Below are 27,178 nucleotides of genomic sequence, written 5' to 3'. Positions count from 1 at the left end.
GCTTTATTTAAATTCATGGAAACAGAAAGGAATCGTAACAAAACCCCTCACAATTCATCGTGTTTTTATGACTCTCAAGAAATTACATACAGAGAAGAGAATGCTCCCTGGAAGGGTCTATGCTTGAAATACCTTCTTACAACAGCATGGCACTTCAGAGTATGGTTATAAAGCCTAAATCTAGCATCTGTTTAATAAATACCCAGCTAGGAGCCTGTTCTGCTCTGCATACTTTGATGCTGCTGCTGGTGGTGATTATCATCAATGAAAATTGCTAATATTTATTAAGCACTACTTCTGTGCCAGGCTCTATGTTAAGATGGGTATTGTTATTATCCTCATTTTTCAAATGGGGAAACTTAGGCTCAGAGAGAGAGTGCTTTGCCCAAACTCACAGCACTTAATTCCTATCCCTTGAGTACACTTCAATAAAATTAGAAATGTGACTGTAGTAATGATAGGGAAAAATAATATTAGTCATAAAACAGACACCTTTTTGTTTATATCTAGTCATCGTTCAGCTCAAGTTTTCCTTAAGTTCAGAGTGGTTCTTAAGAGTACGGTTAATTTAGTCTTGAATTAAGAAGCTTGACACAGAACACCCGCCATCTGATGTGCAGTTGAATCAGGCCCTTGTGCCTCCTGCTCCTCGTGCCTGGGTTCTCCTCTCTCTGACGGTGGTTGGCTCTACCCCGTCATTCTGGTCACAGCTTCTCTAAGAGGCCTAGTCACCAGTTACCACGAGTGGAGAGATCCTACCTCTTTTTCTCCTCACTCCATGTGAAAGGACCTTGTCTGTCTTATTTTCTGCCATTTCCCCAAAGCTAGAGTGGTCCATGGGCCATGAAATCCACAAAGATTTGTTAAAGGGGTGAGTGAGGACTCTCTTCCCGTCCAGGACCGTGCTTCCTCAAATGCTCTCCAACAACCCCTTTGACTTTGGGTAACTGATCCAGATTGGACAAACAATTCTGGTATTTGTGGGTTGGATTTGTTTAAATCCTCATGGGGTTCCAGGAGCGCCTCTTGCCAATATCCTGTAAAATAAGCAGCATCTGTGTGCAGAACAGCTTCCTAAAAGTTAAGGTCATGGGGTGGCTGGATGAAGGCTCAGAAAACCCTATGCAGTAATCAGAGTTAATCTTTAGTGTCTTCAGTCTCCATTTTTGGTGGCCTTTTCTCCATTCACTTATTTGTTCCCCCCTCTCCACCCTCAAATCTCGAGCCTTCCTCTTTGGCAGGTCCTGTGCTAGGTCTTAGGGAATGCAAAGAAGAATGAGACATTGTTCTTGTCCTGGAGAGCCAGAGTTCTCGGGGAAGACAAACCACGAATAACTAATTAACACCATACAGAGATAAGTGTGATAGAAAAGTATAAAGTGCAGGAGGACAGTGAAGAGACAGAGATTGTCTGGGGGAGTAAGTTAAAAACAGCATTGTGACATTTAAGTCAACAGGAAAGATGGGGAAGGCATTTTAGGCAAAGGAGCCAACATGTACCCAGGCAGCGTCAGCGTGTTGTATTCTAACAACGAGAAGTAAGTTCTTTGTGACTGAAGCACAGTGCGTGCTTTGTGGGGAAGGGCAGGAGCTGATGCCCCAAAAGTAGTTTGGAGTCGCATATGAAGGATTCCATGTGTTGGACTGAAGTTTGAACTTCTTCCTGATTGGGAAGCAGTTAGAGGTCTTTAAACATGCTTGTGGCCTGATTGGTTTGGGCTTCACAAAGATGCCTCTGATAGTGTGAAACATTCTGTATGTTACCCCAGGAGTCCAGGTGAGACCAGTGCTGGACCCAAGGCAACCGGGCTGGAGAAGGGAGAGGTGGATTGGAAATCCATTTTCATGATCAACTTGGCAGAAGTGAATGTGTTGAATGTAGAGCAAGAAGGAAAGAGAAGAACATCAGATTGTAAATTGAATGTCTGGGTAGATATGTTCTCTAGAATCTTTCATTAGGAGAAGATTGAATTTACCTAATCCTTTAGATGACTACTAAGATATACATTAACTCTCCAATTTGCATTAAGTAAAAAATTAGTCTAAAAGAATCAACCATGAGTAACAGGTCCTTTATTGGACAAAGAGGCTTCTTGGTCTCTGAAATCCTGTTGTCTGCTCATCTGTCACACTCCCGTGGGTGGTCTGTTCAGAGGGAAGTCCAGGCCCTGGTGCAAGGCCGCTGGAGCCTTCCTTGCTTTTCTCTCCAGGATCCCCAAGTCAGAGTGAGGACCTGTCTTGGGTAAGCCAGGGTTGAAGGATCCATGGGGGCAGCAAGATGGAGATATACACTGATGGTTCAGGGCAGCCTTCTAAAGCCAAGCCACAACATTACCCTGTTTGAGGAGTAGTCCTAAAAACTAATGCTGTTGTCATGGTTCCATCTTAATTTTTATCAGCTGGATGCGAATGAGGCTTCACTGTCAAATACTTAATGTGTTTGCTCGGATCTTTGGCTAACCAGTGTTTTTCCATGACTTTTTGACAGCTATTTTTTGTTCAATAATGAATAATAAAGTGAGATTTACCATCTGTAGATGACGTTTGTTTTATTTTGACATTTCTTTTCTATACGGCAAAGATTTTATAATTAGGTTTTCCCCCTGCCAAAAACATTGCTGAAAAATGATTTCCCCCCCAAAAATGTTTCATAGCTTCCTTTACTATTTGGAGTCATCTTATTTTTTTTTTTTTTTTTTTCCGGAAACCAATTGAACTTGTATTGACACCAACTTCATGACTCTCCTCAGTAGCCTTATGGGAATGGATAAAGTGGCTTGACCCAAGATAACACTGATTGGACTTAGCAATGTTACTTTTAAATAAAACCAACCCTATTTTCCCCCCTAAGGTGGCTTAGAGTTCATAATGGTCACAAACTAATACTACAGATAAAACATTTAAAATTTTGATCCAAGCCTTTTCTATCCTCCCACACTTGAAAGGTACCCGATGAACACCAATTTCCCAATCCTAGCATCACTAGCTTACAAACCTTAGGGTTAAAAACCCCCTTCTCATTTACCTAGTGTTCAATTTCCATCAGTTTCGATATACACTAGTGTAAATACCATCACTATTTTGCATGAAGTTAAGTATTCTACAGATCCCAGAGTCATAGGATTGAATCAGGAGCTCCCATCTTTTATGTGAACTTCAGTGGTACCATGGAGGCCAAGGCAATTTAATTTAGGTTAACGAGGATTTGTTTCAATTTGTAAGAGAAACTTCTTGCAACAGGTTTATTCAATTCTCTTAAAAAATGGTGGCATTCCTTTACTTTTCGCCTTTTGGAAGCAGCAGTTACATAAATGGAATAGTAGATTAAGTCTAAAAATGTGGGCCCTAGTCAACTTTCATTATTTTTCTGCATATGATCATGATAAAGGATCATGACATCCTTCACATTTCCAAGGAAAACCCAATTTAAAGTTTGTCCTTGCCAGACTCCATAAAACAGCCACTTTAGAGTAAACCAGCAGAGCATTGCATCACCCCAGTAAAGCTGTAGATTTCATCACATGCACCAACAAATCTACATGGCTGGTTTCTGCACTCCTCTTTTACAGAATTTTACACCTATTGTACCAAACGGCATTATTTATTTATTTATTTATTTTATTTTTTTGGCTGTGTTGGGTCTTTGTTGCTGCATGCGGGCTTTCTCTAGTTGCAGTGAGCAAGGGCTACTCCTCATTGCGGTGCGTGGGCTTCTCATTGCGGTGGCTTCTCTTGTTGCAGAGCACCGGCTCTAGGCGTGCGGGCTCAGTAGTTGTGGCACACAAGCTCAGTAGTTGTGGCTCTCAGGCTCTAGAGTGCAGGCTCAGTAGTTGTGGCGCATGGGCTTAGTTGCTCCGCGGCATGTGGGATCTTCCCGGACCAGGGCTCAAACCCGTGTCCCCTGCATTGGCAGGCGGATTCTGAACCACTGAACCACCGGAGAATCCCCCAAACAGCATTTTAAACATGGACATATCAACTCCCTAATAAAGCAAAAACAAAGGCATTTCCCTTATTAGAAACAAGATACACCATCACTTAAAGTCTTCAAACATTATTGCACTTTAACTTTCAGAATTTGACAATGCATTCAGTGAACAATCTGCACACAACTAGTTTTAACAGATTAAAAAACTTTTAAGCAGACATGGATGTCCTAAACTGTTTATTAGGTAAGAATTTTACAAACATTACTTATATTAGCGGTAGCGGTGGAACTGGAGAGTATTGCGCCTTCTCTAGGCTGCGCAGCAAGAACCACCAATCGGTGTCGTGGAACTTGTGGCCCTTGCCAAGGCCGCGGCTCTTCCTGCCTGCAGACGTCAGCCCCCGCATCTCCCTGTGCTTGCGGACTGGTTTGGTGATCCACTGGGTGTCAGGGTGTCTTCTGATAGCCTTATGGAATGGATCAGTGAGGATAACCTCAAAAAATTTGTACATAGAATCTTCACCAACCCAGTAAGAATTCAGGACCCTCAGGGACCCACAGTGGCGTCCAGCTTGCTCCTCGGCAACAGACTGAAGGCTTCAAGCAAACGAGCTGGTTGACACCATGGTGGACAGGCGTGCCGTAGGTGGCACCCTTAGGAACTGGGCGTTTGCGGCCACCGCGGCGCACACGAATCCGAAATATGACATAACCTTGCTTGGCCTTGTAGCCCTGCCTGCGCGCCTTGTTGGGCCGGGTGGGGCGGGGCGCCCAGAGCAGCGCCGAGAGCTGGCGGTACTGCCGGCAGCGCGCCCTGAGCAAAAGCGCATCACATCCGACTGCTTCTTCCTCCATAGCTCCTGGATGTGCTTGTAAGCTCGCATCTCGGCTCACCTGATGGCTGCCGCCGGACGGAAAGGCGAGTCATCTTATTTTGATTTGGAAGTTTTTTCATAAGTCAGCCAGGAAATGAAACATGAAAATTTTCTCTTGAAAATTAATTCTTAACAAGAACAAAAATTAACTTTTGCCCAAAGGAAAATTAGGAGAGAAAATGAAAAGAAACGTGTTTGAAATGGTGGTGGTTCCATTGTCTTTTTGAACTTTATGTCAGACTTAAGTGAACAATATTGGAAGCCCCCTTCTCTACCTTGTTTCACATGAGCTGATTTTATTCTTGCTGTTACTCTGATCAGTTTTATGTCCAACTCCTTGAAATACCTGGGCAAATGAACCAATGGACCAATGACAGCACCCTATTTCTCAAAGGCCTAAGTCTGTGGATTTTTGCTGATAAGTGGAGACCATCAGCCAGTGCCGCCTGGCCAGGTCCCTGGCAAAGCTGAATTGTCCTCTTCATGCAGTGGATTCTGCAGTTGGCTTTGTGACTGGGGAGCCCAAGAGAATGAGTTGCAGGTGTGTCAGTTAACAGTGCTTTCTCCCTGGAGTGCTCTCAAAAAAATGACGGAGGAAGCCACATCGGTAACAGACGATAGAACCGCTTATCATTGCTAATGGGAAAAACATCACAGAAGCTAATGCAAAAACAGTCACATGCACTGCATCGGCACCTCCCAAATAAGATGCGGAAACACCTTCCAACTCCTACGGTAGCAGCCATGGCCAAATTCTCTTTACAGCCCAGAGTATTTGCCTTCCTGAGTCATACCTCAAGGGCCTAAGATCAGATTCCAGACCCACCCCACGCTTCTCCCCATCACTTCCACTCTTGTTTCTACCATCTTCACCATCCACCATTTCTGTACTGAGCACTAACGAATAGGTGGAACTGAAAGAGACATTATCTAATATTTCAAAAGAATGTTATCTATCAAAAATGGAGACAACAGGCATCTTCTACAATCCCTGAGCCAGTATCATTTATAGCAATCCAGACAGTAGAGGGAAATGATACTGCCTTCTTAGCCATTCTTGACTTCACAGGTAGAGTGTAAACACTTCTTTCCAGTGTATTTTTGTATCACATGAGCAGCACCTTCTTTTAAGTTTTGATACAGTGGTTATTGGTGACTGATACTCAGTGGAGTGTGAGGAATTCCCTTTGTCTAAAGATGGTGCCCCCTGTTTTGAACGTGCAGGTCTGCTCATGTGAAATAGAATGTGTATTTAATAAACTGGCTTGGGTGACCGTTTGCTTTGTCAAGAAGAGATGTGAGGTTTAAGAAAAGGTTCTTGTCTGATAGCAAATTATGAGATTGATTGTCACCCACCTGTTCAAGAACTGTTACCTTCCGCTAATGTAGCTCAAGACTCTTCCTTCTCCCCCTCACGAAGCACAGAGAAGAACTGAAGACCTGGCGTGTTAAGGGCTTGATCCGAAGCCTCCTTGACAGTAGAGCCTTGAACTTCTTACCCACCAGCAACAGAGGCTCCTCGTAAGGGAATTATCATCACCTTGAGATAGCTCTCCTGCTGTATCACGGGAAGAGTGTACACTTAGCTGAGACTGACCATGCTTATGTTTTTCATAGAGAAGTAAAGTTCTATATAAATATAAAACTCACTCTATACCAAGGACCTCAGGAGCAGGGCACTCTGGGGGCAGGAGGAGCCTGGGAGTCACACAGACATTGTTTGAATCCTAGCTTTGCCACTTATTAGCTGTTTGGCATTTTCAAGTCTCTCTCTCTGTCTCTCTCATGACAAAATAGTTATAATACTAGACTATTTGTATTCTTATAAATATTAGCTACCATTTATTGAGCACTTAGATTGTGCCAGGTACCCAGCCCCAAACCATTATTATAAATGATGTCACTTAATTCTCACCATAATACATGAATGAGGTAGGAATTATTATCTCTACATTAAAGATGAGAAACTGAGGCAGTGTATTGCCCTGGGTCACACACCTAGTGAGTGGCTGGCATCATGCTTCAATTCCAGGTCTATCAGACTCCAGAGTCTGTGATAATGTGAAATTAAAAGGGTGCCTGGTACAGAGTGGGTGCTTAACAAATACTGGTTCTTTTTCCTTCCATGAGCATCCTTTGGCTTTGATAGAGCTTGATTTCTTTGTTAGAGTTCTTTATACATAATGTTCTATAGAGCACATCTGTCATACTGCCCTCCTGTGGTTCATTTGGATACCAGTGGCTTTTAGAAAACATTTAATCGGAGTGTAATGCACATGCAAATAAGTGATATTTAAAACATATCTCTAAAGTCACCTCAGTGTATGAGTACTTTTGGAGATAATATGATTCTACAACCTCAGTATATAAGAAATATGACTTTTTACTTTCTACAGTCCAACTTAATTTCTAACTCTGAGCCCCACCCAGCTGGTAAGATACTGAAGTCACTTTTGTATCTTCTCTGGCTTCCCCAATGTCCTCCATTCCCTTGGCTGTCTTGGGAGAGAAACCTTCTCTTCCCTGGCACACAGTATACAATGAAGCTTTGTCCTGCCATCCTGTCAAGAAGGGAGGAATTTTTCTTGCAATTATTTTTTTCCATCCAACTGTTCTGTGTACAGAGACATTTAACCCACTGGCGAAGTCTTCAACTTTCACACTTAAGAGTTCAGATCACCAGGGAGTCAAATGTTAATTCTGTTACCAGTTTAAATGTTAGAAAAATTTTCCAGGAAGAAAATAAAAAGGTTCGCTATCCCCACTAATTAGGAGCTTTAGGTTCCTAAGTGAAACTTATTCAGAGGTGTCTTTTCATGTATGGGGAGGGGCTCCACCTACCTGGGTTCACTCTCCTGTGTTACACAAAGTTGCATGCATGCATTTGAATCCTAGTCGTCGCTCAGCACAGGGCTCTATCCCAAGCAGTTCCCCTCAGGGGCCTTCCTTGTTTTTCAGTGGCCCTCTCCATGGAGAATTTAAAGGTCTAGTGTCAGACATGTGCCGTGCTGCGCCCTGGTTATGTCTGTGGGATGGAGGGTTGTGTTGGGTGGGAGGAGGGTAGTGGAATGGGAGAGGGGAAAGAGGAATTTTCTTTCTTAGTTCCTAAGCACCATTTAATAATAACATGCGTCCAAGTCTTCTGTTCTTAAATGCATCTAATAGTTAACCTTGTCCTCATACCGTGGCCTAATTGTGTTTCAGATAACGGTGGGCAGACATTGGCAGGGGGCAATAACTGGCCCCTTCGAGGAAGAAAGTGGAGCCTGTGGGAAGGAGGCGTGCGAGGGGTGGGCTTTGTGGCCGGCCCCTTGCTGAAACGGAGGGGCGTGAAGAACCGGGAGCTCATCCACATTTCCGACTGGCTGCCGACCCTGGTGAAGCTGGCAGGGGGCAGCACAGAGGGCACCAAGCCTCTGGATGGCTTCGATGTGTGGAAAACCATCAGGTACCTGCCCACCTGTCTCTTTTCCCTCCCAGGACAGAAGCTCTAAGAACAGCTTGACTTGATCGAGAAGGATCGCTTTTGCATGAATATGATAGTTCAGCTTGCAAATAGATGATTAAAAAAGAAGAAGAGCTGCCTTTAGAAACACTGTAATTATATATGTATATATTTTTAAGTTCTGGATTTGAGATTGGGGGCCTGTGTTTTCTATGAGGAGTAAGATCGTCCTCAGTGGCTCACCCTCCGTGAGAGGTCTTTAAAGTGGAAGCTGTGCTAAGAAGTAGGATAGGGTATTGTTTGCTTCCTGCAGAGGGTCAGGGGACCTGCCCTGTTGCCTGCTAGGAGAATGGAGGACCAAGCAGGGGGAAGAGCTGGAATTTGAGTGGGGGAGCAGCTGTATACCCTTATTACACAATAAGTATCTAATGAGCACCTACTATATACCAAGCCCTGTTCTAGGTGTGGAGGAACTAGGAATGAACAAGACAGGCACCATCCTGACTCTCATGGAGCTTATATTCTAGATGGGGAGTCGGGGGGGGTGGGGGTGGGAATAAACAAGTAAACCCATAAATAAGTAGATGACGTCCCATAATGATCTGCACTAGGAAGGCAGTAAAACAGTGTGTTGTGATACAGAGAGCTGGCAGATGTGAAGGAGGTACACAATCTGGGGAGCAGAACGCAGACTCAGCTTTGGCAATGGTGGCAGGGCCTTCCTGTTTAGCCACCGCCATGCCGAACAATGGCCCCCAAAATGGGGAGGTGTACACACCTGCAAGGGTGCAGGAAGAAAACTTTAAAACTTGTATTTGTAGTTAATTTTATCTCATCTTTTTTTAAGTATATATTTTATAAGATATATAATATATTAGATTAGTACATATACCCAATTGATAAACAAATATAAATAAATGTACATATACTGGAGGTATTGTTTCTACTGATGGAGTGACAATGTCTAGTGTAATAGTTTTAAACCTCTGTTGGGTGTTACAGCAAGGGGTAGTGACTGATTGACTGGTCCCCTAGTGACCAGGAGAAAATGACCTCCTCTGTTTACAGTTTTCCCCTTAGATATAAGTGAAATTAAATAATTGAACTAGAGAATGGCCATTTTTATTTATTTATTATTTTTCTCTTGCTTTTTTGTTCAGAAAGCTTTTTTCTCAGCTTGAAATCCGCTAAACATTTATATTTTCTTCTAAGTGTTGTGGTTTGATTTTCTTCCATGTAATTCTTGAACTGTTGTGAAATGATTTTGTGTGCTACGTGAGGTCAATATCTAAATCAGAGGAATGGGTTTTTTCTCAAATTTTTGAATCACAGAGCTCCTTGAGACTCTGAAAGCTATGAGGTTACCAAAAAAAGTACCTAAGCATATGTACAATAATTTAGATAGAATTTATTTTTATGATGTTAGATATTGATTACACATTCTTTTCTATGTACACATAGAAAAATATGACATTCTTTGAAAACCTTTGCCTCTCACTCATTTTTAAGGCAAAAATTAATACCTACTTTATGATAAAAAGGAAATAAAAATTTCCAAACAAAGCAAAACTTGAACTTCAGCTTATCGCCAACTTCCACCATGAAGGCTGTTGAAGTTTGACTTACAGAAGCAGGAGAAAGTTTTGAGTGGTTTTGATATGATAACATATGTGTCAGGCTTGCCATCCAATCAGTTTTGATTTTTTTGTTTTGTTTCGTTCTGGTGGCAAAAAAAACACCACACTTGGCTTATTGTGGCTTATAAAAGCACACATGAGCAAATGGAGCTATCGTGGCATACTTGGCCAAATGAGGGTAAAACTGAGTTGAGAAACAGATGAATTTATTTTGAATAATTTCCTCTGTTCCCAGATTCACTGAGGTTCTGATCTTTGGCAAAGTGCAAGTCATTGATGTTCATCCATATCACCAATTTTGGACCATAAACCCACATTTCAATCTTAAAATTATCTTTGTCAGGAGTTTGGCACATACTTGCTTCTGCCTGCTGAGAAATTGGAAAAAGTTTTGCCACCCTTAACTCCAGATTTGCAGAAGGTCTTTCCTCAGTGTCAGAGGCATGCTGAACTCCTAGTGACCCATCTTGAATAGAACAGGAGCTCTGAGTCCTTCAGCAGCAGACATAATGTTGACTGCAGGGCTGTAACTAGAATATTACAACCAAAACTATTGTCCAAGTACGTGAAACCATGAGAGAGTGGCTTTCCTTTTCTATTTGAAAAAAGTAAAATTTCTGCCCAATGTCTAATCAAGCATTTCAAGACTTTCCTCTGGAAATTCAGCAAATTTCTGTTTAGTAAGTGAAGAACTGCTCTCATTCTGCTCCCTTTTCCTGATGAAAGATCCTGAAAGCAATGATTCAGCCCCCACTGTCCCGATGAAGTTGATGCTCCTCACAGCACTAGGCAAGTGTTCATTCAGTACCAGCAGCAGAGCATTTGGCACCCATGCTGGCCGATGCCGAAAGCAACCAGTCACATTGACGTCAGGAGCTTCTCTTCCAAAGCAGTAAAAACAAATGGACAGCCAAATGTCGGATTCTCAGTCTATGCCCAGAGTTCTCGACCCTTTTTTCAGTAAGATGTTTACTTGGAAATACCATTTTCAAGATGATGGTAGTTTCTGAAAATTTCAAAAAGGTCTCATGAAATAGGAATGCCGGTAATGGCAGTAACAGAGTTGGCTATGCTGAGAGCATCCGTTTCACTAGTTGTGTAGTTATCAATTCCTCTTAGGTCTGCTCCAAAATATTAAATTTTAGAAGAAATAGCCATTCTGGAGTGGGTGACATTCTTTGCAATCTGAGTTCCTTGACTGCTTCAGTTTTTCACCTGTTCGAAGCCACAGAACATGTTTGTCAAGTCTAGGGAACATGGCTTCTCCAAGTTCTTTCTGATTCTGTATGGTTTCTCTGCTTTTCAACTTGATAAGCAGCCTATAGGTTGTTTCAAGACACTTCGAATGATTTTTAAACTTACTTTATATATCATTAAATTTATATAACCATAGCAGAACCCCTAATCATAATGGTAGGAATGTTTTTCCTTTCTAATCAATGGGAAACTCTTCTAGATGTTATAACATCACAGTGGGGACTTCCCTGGTGGCGCAGTGGTTAAAAATCCGCCTGCCAATGCAGGGCACACGGGTTTGAGCCTTGGTCCGGGAAGATACCACATGCCGCGGAGCAACTAAACCAGTGCACCACAACTACTGAGCCTGCGCTCTAGAGCCCGCGAGCCACAACTACTGAGCCTGTGTGCCACAACTACTGAAGCTCGCGCGCCTAGAGCCCGTGCTCCGCAAAAAGTGAAGCCACCACAATGAGAAGCCCACGCACTGCAATGAAGAGTAGCCCCCGCTTGCTGCAACTAGAGAAAGCCCGGGTACAGCAACGAAGACCCAACACAGCCAAAAATTAATTAATTAATTAATTAATTATTTAAAAAAACATGACAGTGGTGACAATCAAATATTACCTGATGATGTGAAATATCTTAAAAACTTAGTATGAAACTATAAAGACTTTCCCCACCTATGGATTCAGTTTCAAGAGGAATTTTGAAGGAAAGATAAGTCACTTTTCACCCCATTTTCACAGATACCATGAAGCCCAATGAAGTATAATTCTTAATGAGCCAAAGTTTAAGAACCTCTGAACTAAAATGATGCTTTATTTCAAATATTACCAAGACAACCCAGACTGATTTTTGAGTAATTATTATTGAATAATAATTTCATTATTATTATTATTGAATATTTCCTTTTTCACTGATTTGCAGTACCACTTTATGTTCTAAGTTCTTATTAGTGCTATGATCTGTCTTGGTGCCATCTATTTTAGTCCACTGACTTAGCTGTTCTTGTGTTAGCACCTCACTGTTGTAATCTGTAATCTGTTGTAAACATACCTTTTAGAGTATATTTAAATACCTGGCAGAAATAGCTATTCACCTCCCCATTGTATTTCCTTTACAAAATTTTCTTGACAAGTCCCACTTTTTAATTTTTTCTGATGAACTCTGGAATTATTTCATTAAAAGAAAAGCTTCTTAAAAATTAAATGAGATTAACCATGAAAATTAATTTGGGAAGAATGGAGATATTTAGTCTTCTCACCCGGACACTTAAAGTTGCCCTCTGCTTGCTGATGTTCTTTTCGTTGTTTTTTTTTAAAATTATTTTTTCTCTACGTATTTCATTTTGGATAGATTCTTGTTAGTATGCCTTCAAGATTATTAATTTTTTTCTCGATTCCTAATCTTCTATTAATTCCATCCAGTATATTTTTCTTTTTTTAATCTATTTTTAAATGTGATAAAATACACATAACAAAATTTACTATCTTAGCCATTTTTAAGTGTACAGTTCAGTAGTGTTAAGTGTATTCACATTGTTGTAAAACTAATCTCCAGAAATTTTTATATCTTGCAGAACTAAAGCTCTATATTTATTAAACAACAGTTCTCTACTTTCCTCTCCCCCCAGCCTCTGACAACCACCCTTCTACTTTCTGTCCCTATAAATTTGACTACTGCAGATACCTCATACAAATGAAATCCTACAGTATTTGTCTTTTTGTGACTGGCTTATTTCATTTACCATAGAATCCTCAAGGTTCATTCATGTAGCATGTATCAGAATTTCCTTCCTTTTTTAAGGCTGATTAATATTCCATTTATGTATATACCACATTTTGCTTATCCATTCATCCATTGTTGGACAGTTGTGTTGTTTCCACCTTTGACTATTGTGAATAATGCTGCTATGAACATAGGTGTACAAAACTCTCTTTGAGACCCTGCTTTCTGTTCTTTTAGTTATATACCTAGAAGTGGAATTGCTGCATCATATGGTAATTCTATTTCTAATTTTTTGAAGAACTGCTGTACTGTTTGGCCTGGTGGCTGTACCATTTTATATTCTCACCAACAATGTGCAAGAGTTCCAGTTTCTCTTCATCCTCACCAGCACTGATTCTTTCCTTCCCTTTAAAAAAAATTTGATAGTAGCCATTCTATTGGATGTGAAGTGATACCTCATTGTGGTTTTGATTTGCATTTCCCTTGTATTTAGGGATGTTGAGCATCTTTTCATGTGTTCGCAGGCCATTTGTGTATCTTCTTTGGAGAAATATCTACTTGAGTCCTTCATCTATTTTTTTTTTCTTTTCTTTTTTCTTAACATCTTTATTGGAGTATAATTGCTTTACAATGGTGTGTTAGTTTCTGCTTTATAACAAAGTGAATCAGTTATACATATACATATGTCCCCATATCTCTTCCCTCTTGCATCTCCCTCCCTCCCACCCTCCCTATCCCACCCCTCTAGGTAGTCACAAAGCACTGAGCTGATCTCCCTGTGCTATGTGGCTGCTTCCCACTAGCTATCTATTTTACATTTGGTAGTGTATATATGTCCATGCCACTCTTTCACTTTGTCCCAGCTTACCCTTCCCCCTCCCCGTATCCTCAAGTCCATTCTCTAGTAAGTCTGTGTCTTTATTCCCATCTTGTCCCTAGGTTCTTCATGACCTTTTTTTTCTCTCTCTTTTTTTTTTTTTTAGATTCCATATATATGTGTTAGCATATGGTATTTGTTTTTCTCTTTCTGACTTACTTCACTCTGTATGACAGACTCTAGGTCCATCCACCTCACTACAAATAACTCAATTTCGTTTCTTTTTATGGCTGAGTAATATTCCATTGATATATGTGCCACATCTTCTTTATCCATTCATCTGTTGATGGACATTTAGGTTGCTTCCATGTCCTGGCTATTGTAAATAGAGCTGCAATGAACATTTTGGTACATGATTCTTTTTGAATTATGGTTTTCTCAGGGTAAGTGCCCAGTAGTGGGATTGCTGGGTCGTATGGTAGTTCTATTTTTAGTTTTTTAAGGAACCTCCATACTGTTCTCCGTAGTGGCTGGATCAATTTACATTCCCACCAACAGTGCAAGAGGGTTCCACAATTTGTATGGAAACACAAAAGACCCCGAATAGCCAAAGCAATCTTGAGAAAGAAAAACGGAGCTGGAGGAATCAGGCTCCCTGACTTCAGACTATACTACAAAGCTACAGTAATCAAGACAGTATGGTACTGGCACAAAAACAGAAATATAGATCAATGGAACAGGATAGAAAGCCCAGAGATAAACCCACACACATGTGGTCACCTTATCTTTGATAAAGGAGGCAAGAATATACAGTGGAGAAAAGACAGCCTCTTCAATGAGTGGTGCTGGGAAAACTGGACAGCTACATGTAAAAGAATGAAATTAGAACATTCCCTAACACCATACACAAAAATAAACTCAAAATGGATTAAAGACCTAAATGTAAGGCCAGACACTATCAAACTCTTAGAGGAAAACATAGGCAGAACATTCTATGACATAAATCACAGCAAGATCCTTTTTGACCCACTTCCTAGAGAAATGGAAATAAAAACAAAAATAAACAAATAGGACCTAATGAAACTTAAAAGCTTTTGCCCAGCAAAGGAAACCATAAACAAGACGAAAAGACAACCCTCAGAATAGGAGAAAATATTTGCAAATGAAGCAACTGACAAAGGATTAATCTCCAAAATTTACATGCAGCTCAATATCAAAAAAACAAACATCCATTTTTAAATGAGATTGTTTGGTTTTTTGTGTTGTTGAGTTGCAGGAGTTCTTTATATATTCTGGATATTAACTCCTTATTTTATATATATATATATATATATATATATGGTTAGCAAATATTTTCTCCCATTCTGTAGATTGCCTTTTCATTCTAATGAATACGTCCTTTGATGTATAGTTTTTTTTAAAGGATTCATGAATTTTGTATATTTAAAATATTTGAATGCAGTTATTAGCTTAATATTTATGCATCTTGTATTAGTCATCAATAATCTTATAAATCATGCAATTGAAAATATTCAGAACTTATAATATCACTTATTTATTTAAATTAAAATACACTTGATTTACAATATTGTATTAGTTTCTGGTGTACAGCAAAGTGATTCAGTTATATATTCATATTTTTTCAGATTATTTTCCATTATAGGTTATTACAAGATATTGAATATAGTTCCCTGGGTTATGCAGTAAATCCTTGTTGCTTATCTGTTTTATGTAGAGTAGTTTGTATCTGTTAATCCCATACTCCTAATTTATCCCTCGCCCCCTCCCTTCCCTTTGGTAACCATAAATTTGTTTTCCATGTCTCTGAGTCTGTTTCTGTTTTGTATATAAATTCATTTGTATTATTTTTTAGATTCCACATATAAGCAATATCACATAATATTTGTCTTTCCCTGTCTGGCTTACTTCACTAGTATGATATTCTCTAGGTCCATCCATATTGCTGCAAATGGCATTACTCATTCTTTTTTACAGCTGAGTAATATTCCATTGTATACATATACCACATCTTCTTAAACCAATCATCTGTCGATGGCCACTTGGGTTGTTTCCATGTCTTGGCTACTATGAATAGTGCTGCTATGAACATTGGGCTGCATGTATCTTTTTGAATTAGAGTTTTCACCTTTTCAGCATATATGCCCAGGAGTGGGATTGCTGAATCATATGGTAGCTCTACTTTTAGTTTTTTAAGGAACCTCCGTATTGTTTTCCACAGTAGCTGCACCAGTCTACTTTCCCACCAACAGTGTAGGAGGGTTCCCAGAAAGGGGAACCACCATTTATTATTCGTAGGCTTTTTCATGATAGCCATTCTAACCAGTGTGAGGTGATACCTCATTGTGTTTTTATTTGCATTTCTCTAATAATTAGCGATGTTGAACATCTTTTCATGTGCCTTTTGGCCATCTGTCCGTCTTCTTTGGAGAAATGTCTATTTAGGTCTTCTGCCCATTTTTTGATTAGGTTGTTTGTTTTTTTGCTATTGAGTTGTATGAGCTGTTTTTATATTTTGGATATTAACCCCTCATCAGTTGCATCATGTACAAATATTTCCTCCCATTCTGCAGATTGTCTTTTCATTTTGTTGACGATTTCCTTTGCTTTTAAGTTTGATTAGGTCCCATTTGTTTATTTTTGCTTTTATTTCTTTTGCCTTGGGAGACAGAACTAAGAAAATAACTGCTATGATTTATGTCCAAGAATGTTTTGCCTCCATCCAGTATGTTTTTCATCTCACATATTCTAGGTTTTCACTTGTAGAAGTCCAATTTGGATCTTTCATATCTTTTTTATATCCAACATTCTAAACATACAGAATATAGTTTATAATAACTGTTTTAATGTCCTCTGCTAATTCCAACATCTATGTCAGTTCTGGGTTGGTTGTGATCAAATGGTTACCTCATTATGGGTCATGTTTCCATGACACTTAATCTTTGATTTGATGCCAGGCATTGTACGTTTTACCTTCTTGGATATTTATTTATTGTTATAACTCTTCTTGCTTTGTTCTGAGATGAAGTTAAATTAGTTGAGAACACTTTGAGCCTTCTGGGTATTGCATTTATGATTTATTAGGCAGGTCCAGAGCAGTGTCCAGTCTAGGGCTACCTATTCTTCACTGCTGAGTCAAAACCTCCCTAGTAATCTACCAAGTGCCCTGTGAATTTTAAGTTTTTCCAATTTGGCTGATGGGAACAGATACTATTTTTCCCAACTCCATGTGAATGTTGGGCACTGGTCCCTTTAATCCTTTCAGATGGTTCTTTCCCTAGTTTTGGGTAGTTCTCTTACATACGTCTGATCAGTGCTCAGCTAAATATTCTAAGGGGGCTCTCTGCAAATCTCCAGGGTTCTCTTTCTGTGCAACTTTCTCTTCTCTGGTACTCTATCCTATCAACTCTAGCTCCCTGGGTCTCCCTGGGCCCTCAGCTCTCAAATCAGGGAGTCCACTGGGTTATGCCTCAGTTCCCCATCCCTGTACCAGGGCTTAGAATCTTATTATTCTCAAGGTAGTAAGCTAAGGCAATAATAAGACTCACCTCCTTTGTTTCCTGTCACTCAGGGATCACTGTCCTTTGCCTGATATCTCATCTTTTGAAAACTGTTGTTTCATATATTCTGTCTGTTTCCCTTTAGGTTGTTTTAGGTAGGAGGGTAAATCCAGTCTGCCTGTTACTCCATCTTGGCTGGAAGCAGAAATACCCAAAGAAAATTTTATTGTGCCTTTACTTTTTTGATCGATATTTTCCTGTTTATTTTCTACTTTCAAGTGCTTTTTAATTCAATCTGGGATCATAGACCCAGCTTTCTGAAATATAATATTGTAAATCTTATAACTCTTCTAAAGAGTTTTTCTTCTGCATTCAACTTTGTAATCACATATAGAGAAAGTATGTATACTGATCTATATGTTAATTACTTTTTATATTACAAATACTCCTTAACTTTCACATTCTCAGTTCCTAATTTTAATTAATCTTTTGATCAGTTGGTTAATACTTTAATTTTCATAGAGGCACATAAATGATAAGGCTTTTTAAAAAAATCTTTGCATATGGAAGAATATCTTTCTATTACCTTCAAACAAAAATAATAATTTGACAAAGAATTCTTGTCAAATCTTTTCTCCTTATGATTCTATAGACACTACTTTATTGTCTTCTGGTAAGTACCTTTACAGCAAAGTGTACCAAGTTTACCTGCAAACACAGAGAAAGCTGAGATTACAATCTTGGTATATCTGACAAGGTAGAATTTATGTCAAAATTATTGTTAAGAATAATGGTGGAAATAGTGCAAATGGTGATTTCTTCTTTGACCCATGTGTTTAGAAGTGTGTTGTTTATTTTCCAAATATTTCAGGTTTTCTCTGTTAGATTATTGATTTCTAGTTTAATTCTGTTGTTGTCAGAGGACATACTTTTTATTATTTCAATCCTTTTAAATTTGAGACTTGGTCCACTTTCTTGGAGTCTATGCCATGTAGTCTTGAAAAGAATGTGTATTTTGTAGTTATTAGGTGTAATATTAGGTTTTTCTTTGTGATCCAATCAGAAAATATTTTATTTCAGTAGATGAGTTTTTATATATTGCTATAATTTTTATCCTTAGCTTTGTTGTATTGTTTTATGTTATATTTGTTTTTTATCTTTGATCTTATGTTGGTTCTTTTAATATTTAGAACAATGTATAGTTTATTCTAGTGTCATCATTATACTAATATCTTTATATAATTCTCTAGTCCCTTTTTAGGTTCTGCTATTTGGTTTGTCAGCTTTAAATGTCATCTTCGACTCCCACTTATTACCTATAAGGAAATCAACAACTTATTCAATTTTACCCTTTCTCTTGCCTTTCTCTTTCAGTTTTATTTTTAGTTCTATTATTTCTACTTTGTCAGAGCATATACTATATAATGCTGTTCTTCTATCCTTGTCCACAAGTTTGTTTTTGTCTTAGATCTATAATAATATATTCTGTGCTAACCACTTGTCCATTTCTAAAGTGTTCTCAATTATCTCTTAGTTGGAGGAATTAATTCTTTAATAGATTTCTCAGGATTCTTTGGATTTTTGCCCATATGTTAAAGCCATTCCTACAATTTTGATAATAGCAAAGCAGTTCAACTGATATAAAATCCTTGTCTCATACTTTCCCTTCCTTGAGTTTCTAGAAAATGTTACCCCACTGTATACTTGTTTTGTATGTTGCTGTTTATAAATTTAATGTTACCGTGATCTTCTTTCTTTTTTTTTTATACATTTATTTACTTTATTTATTTATTTTTGGCTGCGTTGGGTCTTCATTGCTGCATGCGGGCTTTCTCTAGTTGCGGTGAGCGGGGGCTAATCTTCATTGCACTGTGCGGGCTTCTCATTGAGGTGGCTTCTTTTGTTGCGGAACACGGGCTCTAGGTGCATGGGCTTCAGTAGTTATGGCACATGGGCTAAGTAGTTGTGGCTCGCGGGCTCTAGAGTGCAGGCTCAGTAGTTGTGGCACACAGGCTTAGTTGCTCCCCAGCATGTGGGATCTTCCCAGACCAGGTCTCTGGAGGTCTGAAAGATTTTTATTATCACTATTATTATTTAAAGTCTAAGACTTTTTTACTAGATATGTCTCAAAAGTGACCAAACTGGGTCAGGTTCCTAGATGCACAGTAGGGTACACTCAGGTCTTTTATTTCAGAGTTTATTTTAATTATAGTTTTAAATTGACATTCTATTGTGTTTCTTTTTCAGGGACTCCAATTACAGATATTATTGAACCTTGTTTGCATATCTTTTGCCTCTTTCAGTTCCTTTCTGATCATTTTCACTTCTTTTTTCCCCTTATTTTGAATTAATTAGCTTCTCTCTTTTCATTTTCATTCTCTATATGCTTTCATATACTTTTAGTTATATTTAATGTCCCTTCATTTCTGAGATTTTGTTTTTTCTTTCAGTTTCTTCCCCTAGTTCGGTGTCTGAGTTTTTAAATGTTTGATTCATGGTAACTTTTTTTAATATCAGCATTTGCTGATTTAGTTATATTTAATTCATGTTGAAATATTATGTAAATGTTTTCTTCTGCTTTGTGACTTTTTTTCCATATGCGAGAATATTTTCATTTGTCAAAATTTTGAATTCTCATTTGCTATTTTTTTAAATTTCTATGGTAATTTTGTTTAGATGCTGAGCTCTTCCTGTCATGTTTATGTATGTTAGCTTTTCCTGGACTCACGACAGCAGGTGATCTGTGGGGGTGGGATTTGGATAGTTTAATTTATTTCCTAGTTCAAGAGCCCCTTCTTATGTTGCTCCAGTGAAGTACACTTTCTTTAGTAAATGCTGCCCCTTTTTTTCTGGTCCACCTTCTTATGATTCTATGATAGATACTATGTCATTACAGGAGGACCATGATCTTTTGCCTCTGCCTCCTTTCCCTTTCCCATCCATCTTCCAAAAGACACCTGTTCTTCAACTGCCTCTCTCAGAATTGGCACCTGCCCGGGGCTGCCACTCTGATCCTGCACATTTTCCAAGCCACTTTGTTATGACTCCCGGTAGCCAGTCATCCAGTCCCCCAGGTACCAGATCTTTGGTCACTCAGGGTGGGGCCCTCTTTCTGGGTTTATTTAATGAGACATGATCTGAGTCCCTTCCCCTCTTGTACCCTGCACCCTTTTTGGCATGATCCCAGCCTGACTCTTCCCTAGCGTGGGCACTGGCACTGACCCTTCAGGTCTTAGATGGTTATTTCCTCATGTCCATCCAGGTTTAAATATGTTCTCTCTCCTGCTCATGTTGTAGGCTTGGGTGTTGGGTGACTTGACTTTCTTTCCTTTTCAGTACATTTTTTAAGGGAAGCGTGTGGAGAGATTCAAATGTAGATGACCACCATTATTCTGTGGAAATCTGGAAATTCACATGTTCTTCAGCTTTTGCTCCAGTGTAAGAAAAACAGCACTAGAAACTGGAGATGGAACATTATAAAAATGGCTTATGAAATAAAGATGATAGGGAACACCAACCAGTAGCCCTGCATTCAAAGTCTATTTGTGTAGTCACTGCAGTCAAGTAAATATACATATATATATATATTTTTTAAGTTAAAGCAAAATGTTTCCTACTGTGTAGCACAGGGAACTATACACAATATTTTGTAATAACCTATAAGGGAAAAGAATCTGAAGTGGAACATACACATATATATATATATATATATGGCTGAATATATATATATGTATATTCATATATGTATATGTATATATTCAGCCATATATATATATATATGGCTGAATCACTGTGCTATATACCTGAAACTAACATGATATTGTAAATCAACTATACTTCAATTTTAAAAAAAGGAAAAAAAATGTTTAAGAAATGATGTTATTTTTTTGATTCCCTACTTTACCCTTTTTGACAAAAGAGCTTCTACACTATGTCCATAGTTATGTAGTGCTCTGAGGGTTGTTGCAGACATTTTCTGTCTGGCTGCATCACATTCTCGGATGTGATACATCTGTCAAGTTTCTTCTGTTTCCTCCCAGGTTGGTCTGGTGTTTGCTTTCCAGAGGGACATAGAGAGGGAAGAAACTGGCAGTGAGAGAGGAAAGGCATGGTGGGCTACCTCTGGAAGACAGCTAAGAGGAGATCACTGCCCACTTTTGGTTTAGTGCGGCTCCTGAGTTCTATAGGTAGAGGTAGCCAAAGTGAATCCATCTTTTTCGATTTTCTTTCGTACTGGGTTTTGATTCTTATGTTAAAATCCAAGAATATGTTGTTAATCTCTTCAGCATTGACATTAGTGAAAATCCCCTCAAGACTTTGGCATCTGGTCTTCTCTTTAGTTTCCAACACTGTTGCCAGTTTTCATCTTTTTGTAATTCTTCACAGATATTATAATGGAAATTGGAAAAAAGGCACATTAGATTCTGCTGATTTGCCCTGATACTAACCCAGAAGTCCTACCAATTATTTTTTAGTAATGAATGGGAAAAGATTGTAATAAGGGCGTGATTCAGTTATTAATAATATTACATATTTCTCAAGTAGCCTACTTTAAACATTTAATGATTCCTTAATAAAAATGTACATGAAAAATTTCTCTCCTCATCTAAAACTCTTACATCAGATGAATTTAAGTTACGTATTTCCTCACCAAATTTAGTCAAAAGTTTATAATTTCCTTGGCTAAACACTTTATTCGTGGTAATGTTTGCATGTTAAAATGGCTTTTGAAGGAGCATGGAATTCACACAAACCCAATATCACCTTCACCCACATAACGAAGAAAATAAGTCCTGTGGGGAATTTCACTAGTGTAATGGTTGAAAATGTGAAGTCTGTGGTTAGATCTGGTTCAAATCCGGTCTCTTCCCTTTATTACTTGTATGATCTTGGGAAAGTTACTTTACAATTCTTAAGTATCAGTTTCCTCATGCGTAGAATGTAACATTAGTGATGCCCACCTCATAGGCACTTGTGTGAAGATGTACTGAAAGAATATGTATGAGACACTTAGCACAGTGCCTGGAACATAGTAGCAACTCAGTAGCGTGAGGGGAAGATGATAAGGATGATGCTTACAAAAGGTAAACAGGGTGGATGTTACCCTGTGGGTGTTTCTTGAATTTTTTAGTCAGTAACTTTTTTTTTTTTTTCAAAATTTCATCTCAGGAAATAGTGCCATGGCTACTTCTGTTTCTAAAAATTTGATACTGCCTTCCAGGGTGTGTCTTTTTTTATGACAGATGGTCAGCAGCTAGTGGTAAAAGAAGTGTGGAGTATCATAGTACTTCATTTATTTATGGGAAATGTTTTACTGCCCCACCCTTCAACTAGTTGGAAAATGAAAGTCAAAAACTGGAAACTCTATTTATAAGTGGACAGTGCTGTGATCTCAGTGTCTGAAACTGTAGACTTTTAGAAAATATTTATAGCATATTGGAAACTAGTTACTGATCAGTGCATCCTTGCCCCCTTTTTTTAAAAAAACTAACCCAGAAAACGTGAAATTTGGGTAAATTAGAATTGAATACTGAAATGGCATCAGAGACAATTAACTATGTATCATTTTATGTAAGTCTTTAAGAGAAGAGGATGGAGAAAAATGATTAACTCTTTCGTTAATAGAGGCATTTGAAGTGAATAGAGATATTTGTTAATTCGGCCTTAAAAATAAGCTGAACGGGGACTTCCCTGGTGGCGCACTGGTTAAGAATCCACCTACCAATGCCGGGGACACGGGTTCAAGCCCTTGTCCGGGAAGATCCCACATACCGCGGAGCAACTAAGCCTGTGCACCACAACTACTGAGCCTGCGCTCTAGAGCCTGTGAGCCACAACTACTGAGCCTGCACGCCACAACTACTGAAGCCCGTGCGCCTAGAGCCCATGCTCTGCAACAAAGAGAAGCCACTACAATGAGAAGCCCGCGCATCACAACCAAGAAGTAGCCCCCACTCGCTGCAACTAGAGAAAACCCATGCGCAACGAAGCAACGAAGACCCAATGTAGCCAAAAATAAATAATTTTTAAAAAAGAAAAAATAAGCTGAACAAATGGAAACATTATACATTTAAAAAGATACTGAGGCCATGTCTACATTTGACCAAGGAGGCAATTTAGCATAGTGGTTAGGAGTGGGGAATTCAGGAGTTTGCCTGAGTTCCAAACCCAATTCTGTCACCTGCTCAAGCAGGTTATCTTGTAAGTCACTCAGCTGCTCTGTGCCAAGGTGTATCTACGTCATAATGTTGAGGATTAAGTGAGATAGTACATGCAAAACATTTGAAATGGTGTGTGGTACATAATACATGCTCTCTAAATTCTAGCTACTATTATTCTAACTAGCTTGGCCAAAACAAACACTCTCCCCCACCTCCTTATTACTCCAGTTTGGTTTTTATGAACGTGCATGAGAGAAGCCCATTTCACTGGTTTAGAGGTAAGTCTCTGCGTTAAGTGGTCAATGTGAACATCTTACGGTTCTTTTTTGTTGCATAATTCTTACTGCCATGGTTCTTACTGCCATGACCATTAATGTACGCCAGGGTGGGTAGTGAACATTGCAGGAAGGAAGGGTCTCTGAACAGTTCCCTAGGTGCCTACGTTAAAGAAGCTGATTAGAGGGCTCTGCTTCATTCCTATCAGCCTGGAGCCCAGACTTTTGCCCTAATAAAAACACCCATTACCTTGCCATAATAAAACCAGGGCATTTCATGAACTTGTGTGATTATTGAAAAATCATTTTCCATGAACATAATCAGTCATTATTTAGAGATTGACATTTTGCAAGTGAAATCAACAGTCTAATGAAGATAGTATTGCTCATACAGCTAAACTATACCATATGCTTAATCCAAAAAATAGGAGAAATTCATAGATAACAGATTGCAATGTATCTTTTTATGTGCAGTTCGTGAGTGGACTGTGTGACTTGGCTGTATTTGGCACTGGTACTTTTCTAAAAAGAGACCCTCACATGGAAGAGAATATCGTAATACATCTTGGAAATAAAAGTTATAGCTACACCAGTGTATTTCATAACGGGAACTCTTGCCAGCAAGAGGGATGGATAGGAATATTAATGTTCCATTTTATCTACATATTATTCTTGTATCTGTATCTAGATTGTAGTCTTGTATCCGTGATTATATTCTTTCCATGTTTACAGAGTCAGGATCCGAATTTTGCAACAAAAGGTTGCAAAATTGTCATTGTTTTTAAGCTATCAGCTTATTTAGCACTTAGTATGTAACCCAAGCACTTTACATACATTTCCCCATTTAATTCTCATAACAACACTGTATGTAGCTGTTTTTTATCCACCTTATGCTAGAGAGAAAAACAAGGCTCAAGTTTATATAACCTTGTGGAGTTGAGATGCAGACCCTGAAAGGTTATGCTCTTAAAGACAGTGCAGGGCTGCATGTGAAAGAGTGAGGCCTTTGGAATTGGTGGGAAAAAAGACCATAAACTGTTGAAGCAATTGACATTGTCCACTTTCTAGTGCTTCAGTTGTGTGGAAATGAAACTTTGGAACAGTATGATATACAAAAGAATCATGAAATGCCACAATAATTGTAGCATTACCTGTAAATACATAGATACATATAGAAGATAAAAGTTAACACACTATAATATAGCAATAATCAATCCCATGAACATTTTATGAGCTTCACGAGGCCACTGTTTATTCTACAAGATTGTGATGATCACACAGTTGATATTGCTGAAAAGTGTTATGAATATAGAAAACACTTTTTTTTCCCCTCTAGCTCACTTTGGTACACACACCTTTGAGGAAGAAATTGTATCATCTGCTAAAAGTTCGTGTTCAAGGTACTTATACAGGGACATATAAAGAAAGTGAATGTAGGAAGTTGTCAATAGATTTCTTAAGGTATTTTCTGGCGCACTGACTTCCTTTCAAGAGGAAGTCATTATCGTTATATATGGACTCATTACCTAAGCACCCTAAAAGCTTAGCACCCATCTTTTGCTCTACAGAAAAAAAAATCAAGAATTTAGAACATACAATCAAATATGGTGACCTTATACAGCAAGCCTTCAAATTAGCGATCCTCATCCTAAGCTGTGTGTTAGAATCAGCTGCATTTGTGTGTGTGTATGTTTGTTATTGAAGTACAGTTGCTGGGCAGTATAAGTTACAAGTGTATACTATAGTGATTCACAATTTTTAAAGGTTATACTCCATTTATGGTCATTATAAAATATTGGCTATATATTGTTGTACAATATATCCTTATAGCGTATTTTATACATAATAGTTTGTACCTCTTAATCCCCTACTCCTATATTGCCCCTCCCTGCTTCCCTCTCCCCACTGGTAGCTGCTAGTTTGTTCTCTATATCTGTCAGTCCACTCCTTTTTTGTTGTATTCACTAGTTTGTTGTATTTTTTTTATTTTTTAATTGAAGCATAGTTGATTTACAATGTTGTGTTAGTTTCTGGTGTACAGCAAAGTGATTCAGTTATATATCTATCTATCTATAGATAGATAGATATATAGATAGATAGATTTTCTTTTTCAGATTATCTTCCATTATAGGTTATTACAAGATATTGCATGTAGTTCCCTGTGCTATACAGTAGGACCTTATTATTTATCTATTTTATATATAGTAGTTTGTATCTGATAATCCGAAACTCCTAATTGATCCCTTCCTACATATTTCCCCTTTGGTAACCATAAATTTGTTTTCTATGTCTGTGAGTCTGTTTCTGTTTTGTATATAGATTCATTTGTATAATTTTTTAGATTCCACATATAAGTGATATCAGATATTTGTCTTTCTCTGTCTTACTTCACTTAGTATGATAATCTCTAGGTCCATCCATGTTGCTGCAAATGGCATTATCTTTTTTATGGCTGAGTAATATTCTATTGTGAAATATATATATATATGTGCATATATGCCACATTATATAAATATGATATGTATACCACATCTTCTTTACCCATTCATCCGTCAGTGGACATTTAGGTTGCTTCCATGTCTTGGCTATTGTAAATAGTGCTGCTATGAACATTGGACTGCTATCTTTTTGAATCAGAGTTTTCATCTTTTCAGGATATATGCCCAGGAGTGGGATTGCTGGATCATATGGCAACTCTGTTTTTAGTTTTTTAAGGAACCTCCGTACTGTTCTCCTTAGTGGCTGCACCAATTTACATTCTAACCAACAGTGTAGGAGGGTTCCCTTTTCTCCACACCCTCTCCAGCATTTATTATTTGTAGACTTTTTAATGATGGCCATTCTGACCAGTGTGATGTGATGCCTCATTGTGGTTTTGATTTGTTTTTCTCTGATAACTAGCAAAGTTGAGCATCTTCATATGCCTATCGGCCATTTGTACGTCTTCTGTGGAGAAATGTCTATTCAGGTCTTGTGCCATTTTTTGATTGGGTTGTTTGGTTTTTTGTTATTGAATTATATATTGAGTTTGTATATTTTGGAAATTAAGCCCTTGTTGGTTGCATCATTTGCAAATAGTTTCTCCCGTAATGTAGGTTGTCTTTTCATTTTGCTGATGGTTTCCTTTGCTGTGCAAAAGCTTATAAGTTTGATTAGGTCTCATTTGTTTCTTTTTGTTTTTATTTTTATTGCCTTGGGAGACTGACCTAAGAAAACATTGGTACGATTTATGTCAGAAAATGTTTTGCCTATATTCTCTTCCAGGAATTTTATGGTGTCATGTCTTATATTTAAATCTTTAAGCCATTTTGAGTTTATTTTTGTCTATGATGTGAGGGAGTGTTCTAACTTCATTGATTTGCATGCAGCTGTCCAGCTTTCCCAACACCGCTTGCTGAAGTGTTGCATTTTTTAAGATTCCATATAGAAGTGATGTCATACAGTGTTTCTCTATCTCTGTCTGACTTTTTTCACTTAGCATAATACCCTCCAAGTCCATCCATGTTGTTGCAAATGGCAAAATGTCATTCTTTTTTAGAGCTGAATAGTATTCAT

The 27,178-nt window shown here is 38.5% G+C and overlaps 1 protein-coding gene and 1 pseudogene across 1 annotated transcript in view; one reads left to right on the top strand and one right to left on the bottom strand.

The window, feature by feature from the left end:
- The window catches only part of ARSB (arylsulfatase B), a 176,065-nt gene that overhangs the window by 72,866 nt on the left and 76,021 nt on the right, over positions 1-27,178 (top strand). Inside the window, exon 5 of the mRNA XM_068535554.1 lies at positions 8,008-8,251. Within this exon, the coding sequence (XP_068391655.1) occupies positions 8,008-8,251 (244 nt within the window). The remainder of the gene's footprint in view (positions 1-8,007; positions 8,252-27,178) is intronic.
- LOC137756994 (large ribosomal subunit protein eL15-like) lies at positions 4,149-4,812 on the bottom strand (annotated as a pseudogene).

The sequence above is a fragment of the Eschrichtius robustus genome, chromosome 2 (genome assembly GCF_028021215.1).
Source record: "Eschrichtius robustus isolate mEscRob2 chromosome 2, mEscRob2.pri, whole genome shotgun sequence".
NCBI classification, from domain to species: domain Eukaryota; kingdom Metazoa; phylum Chordata; class Mammalia; order Artiodactyla; family Eschrichtiidae; genus Eschrichtius; species Eschrichtius robustus.
The sequence above is the reverse complement of the archived record's forward strand: the minus strand, read 5'-3'. Positions and strand labels throughout refer to the sequence as shown.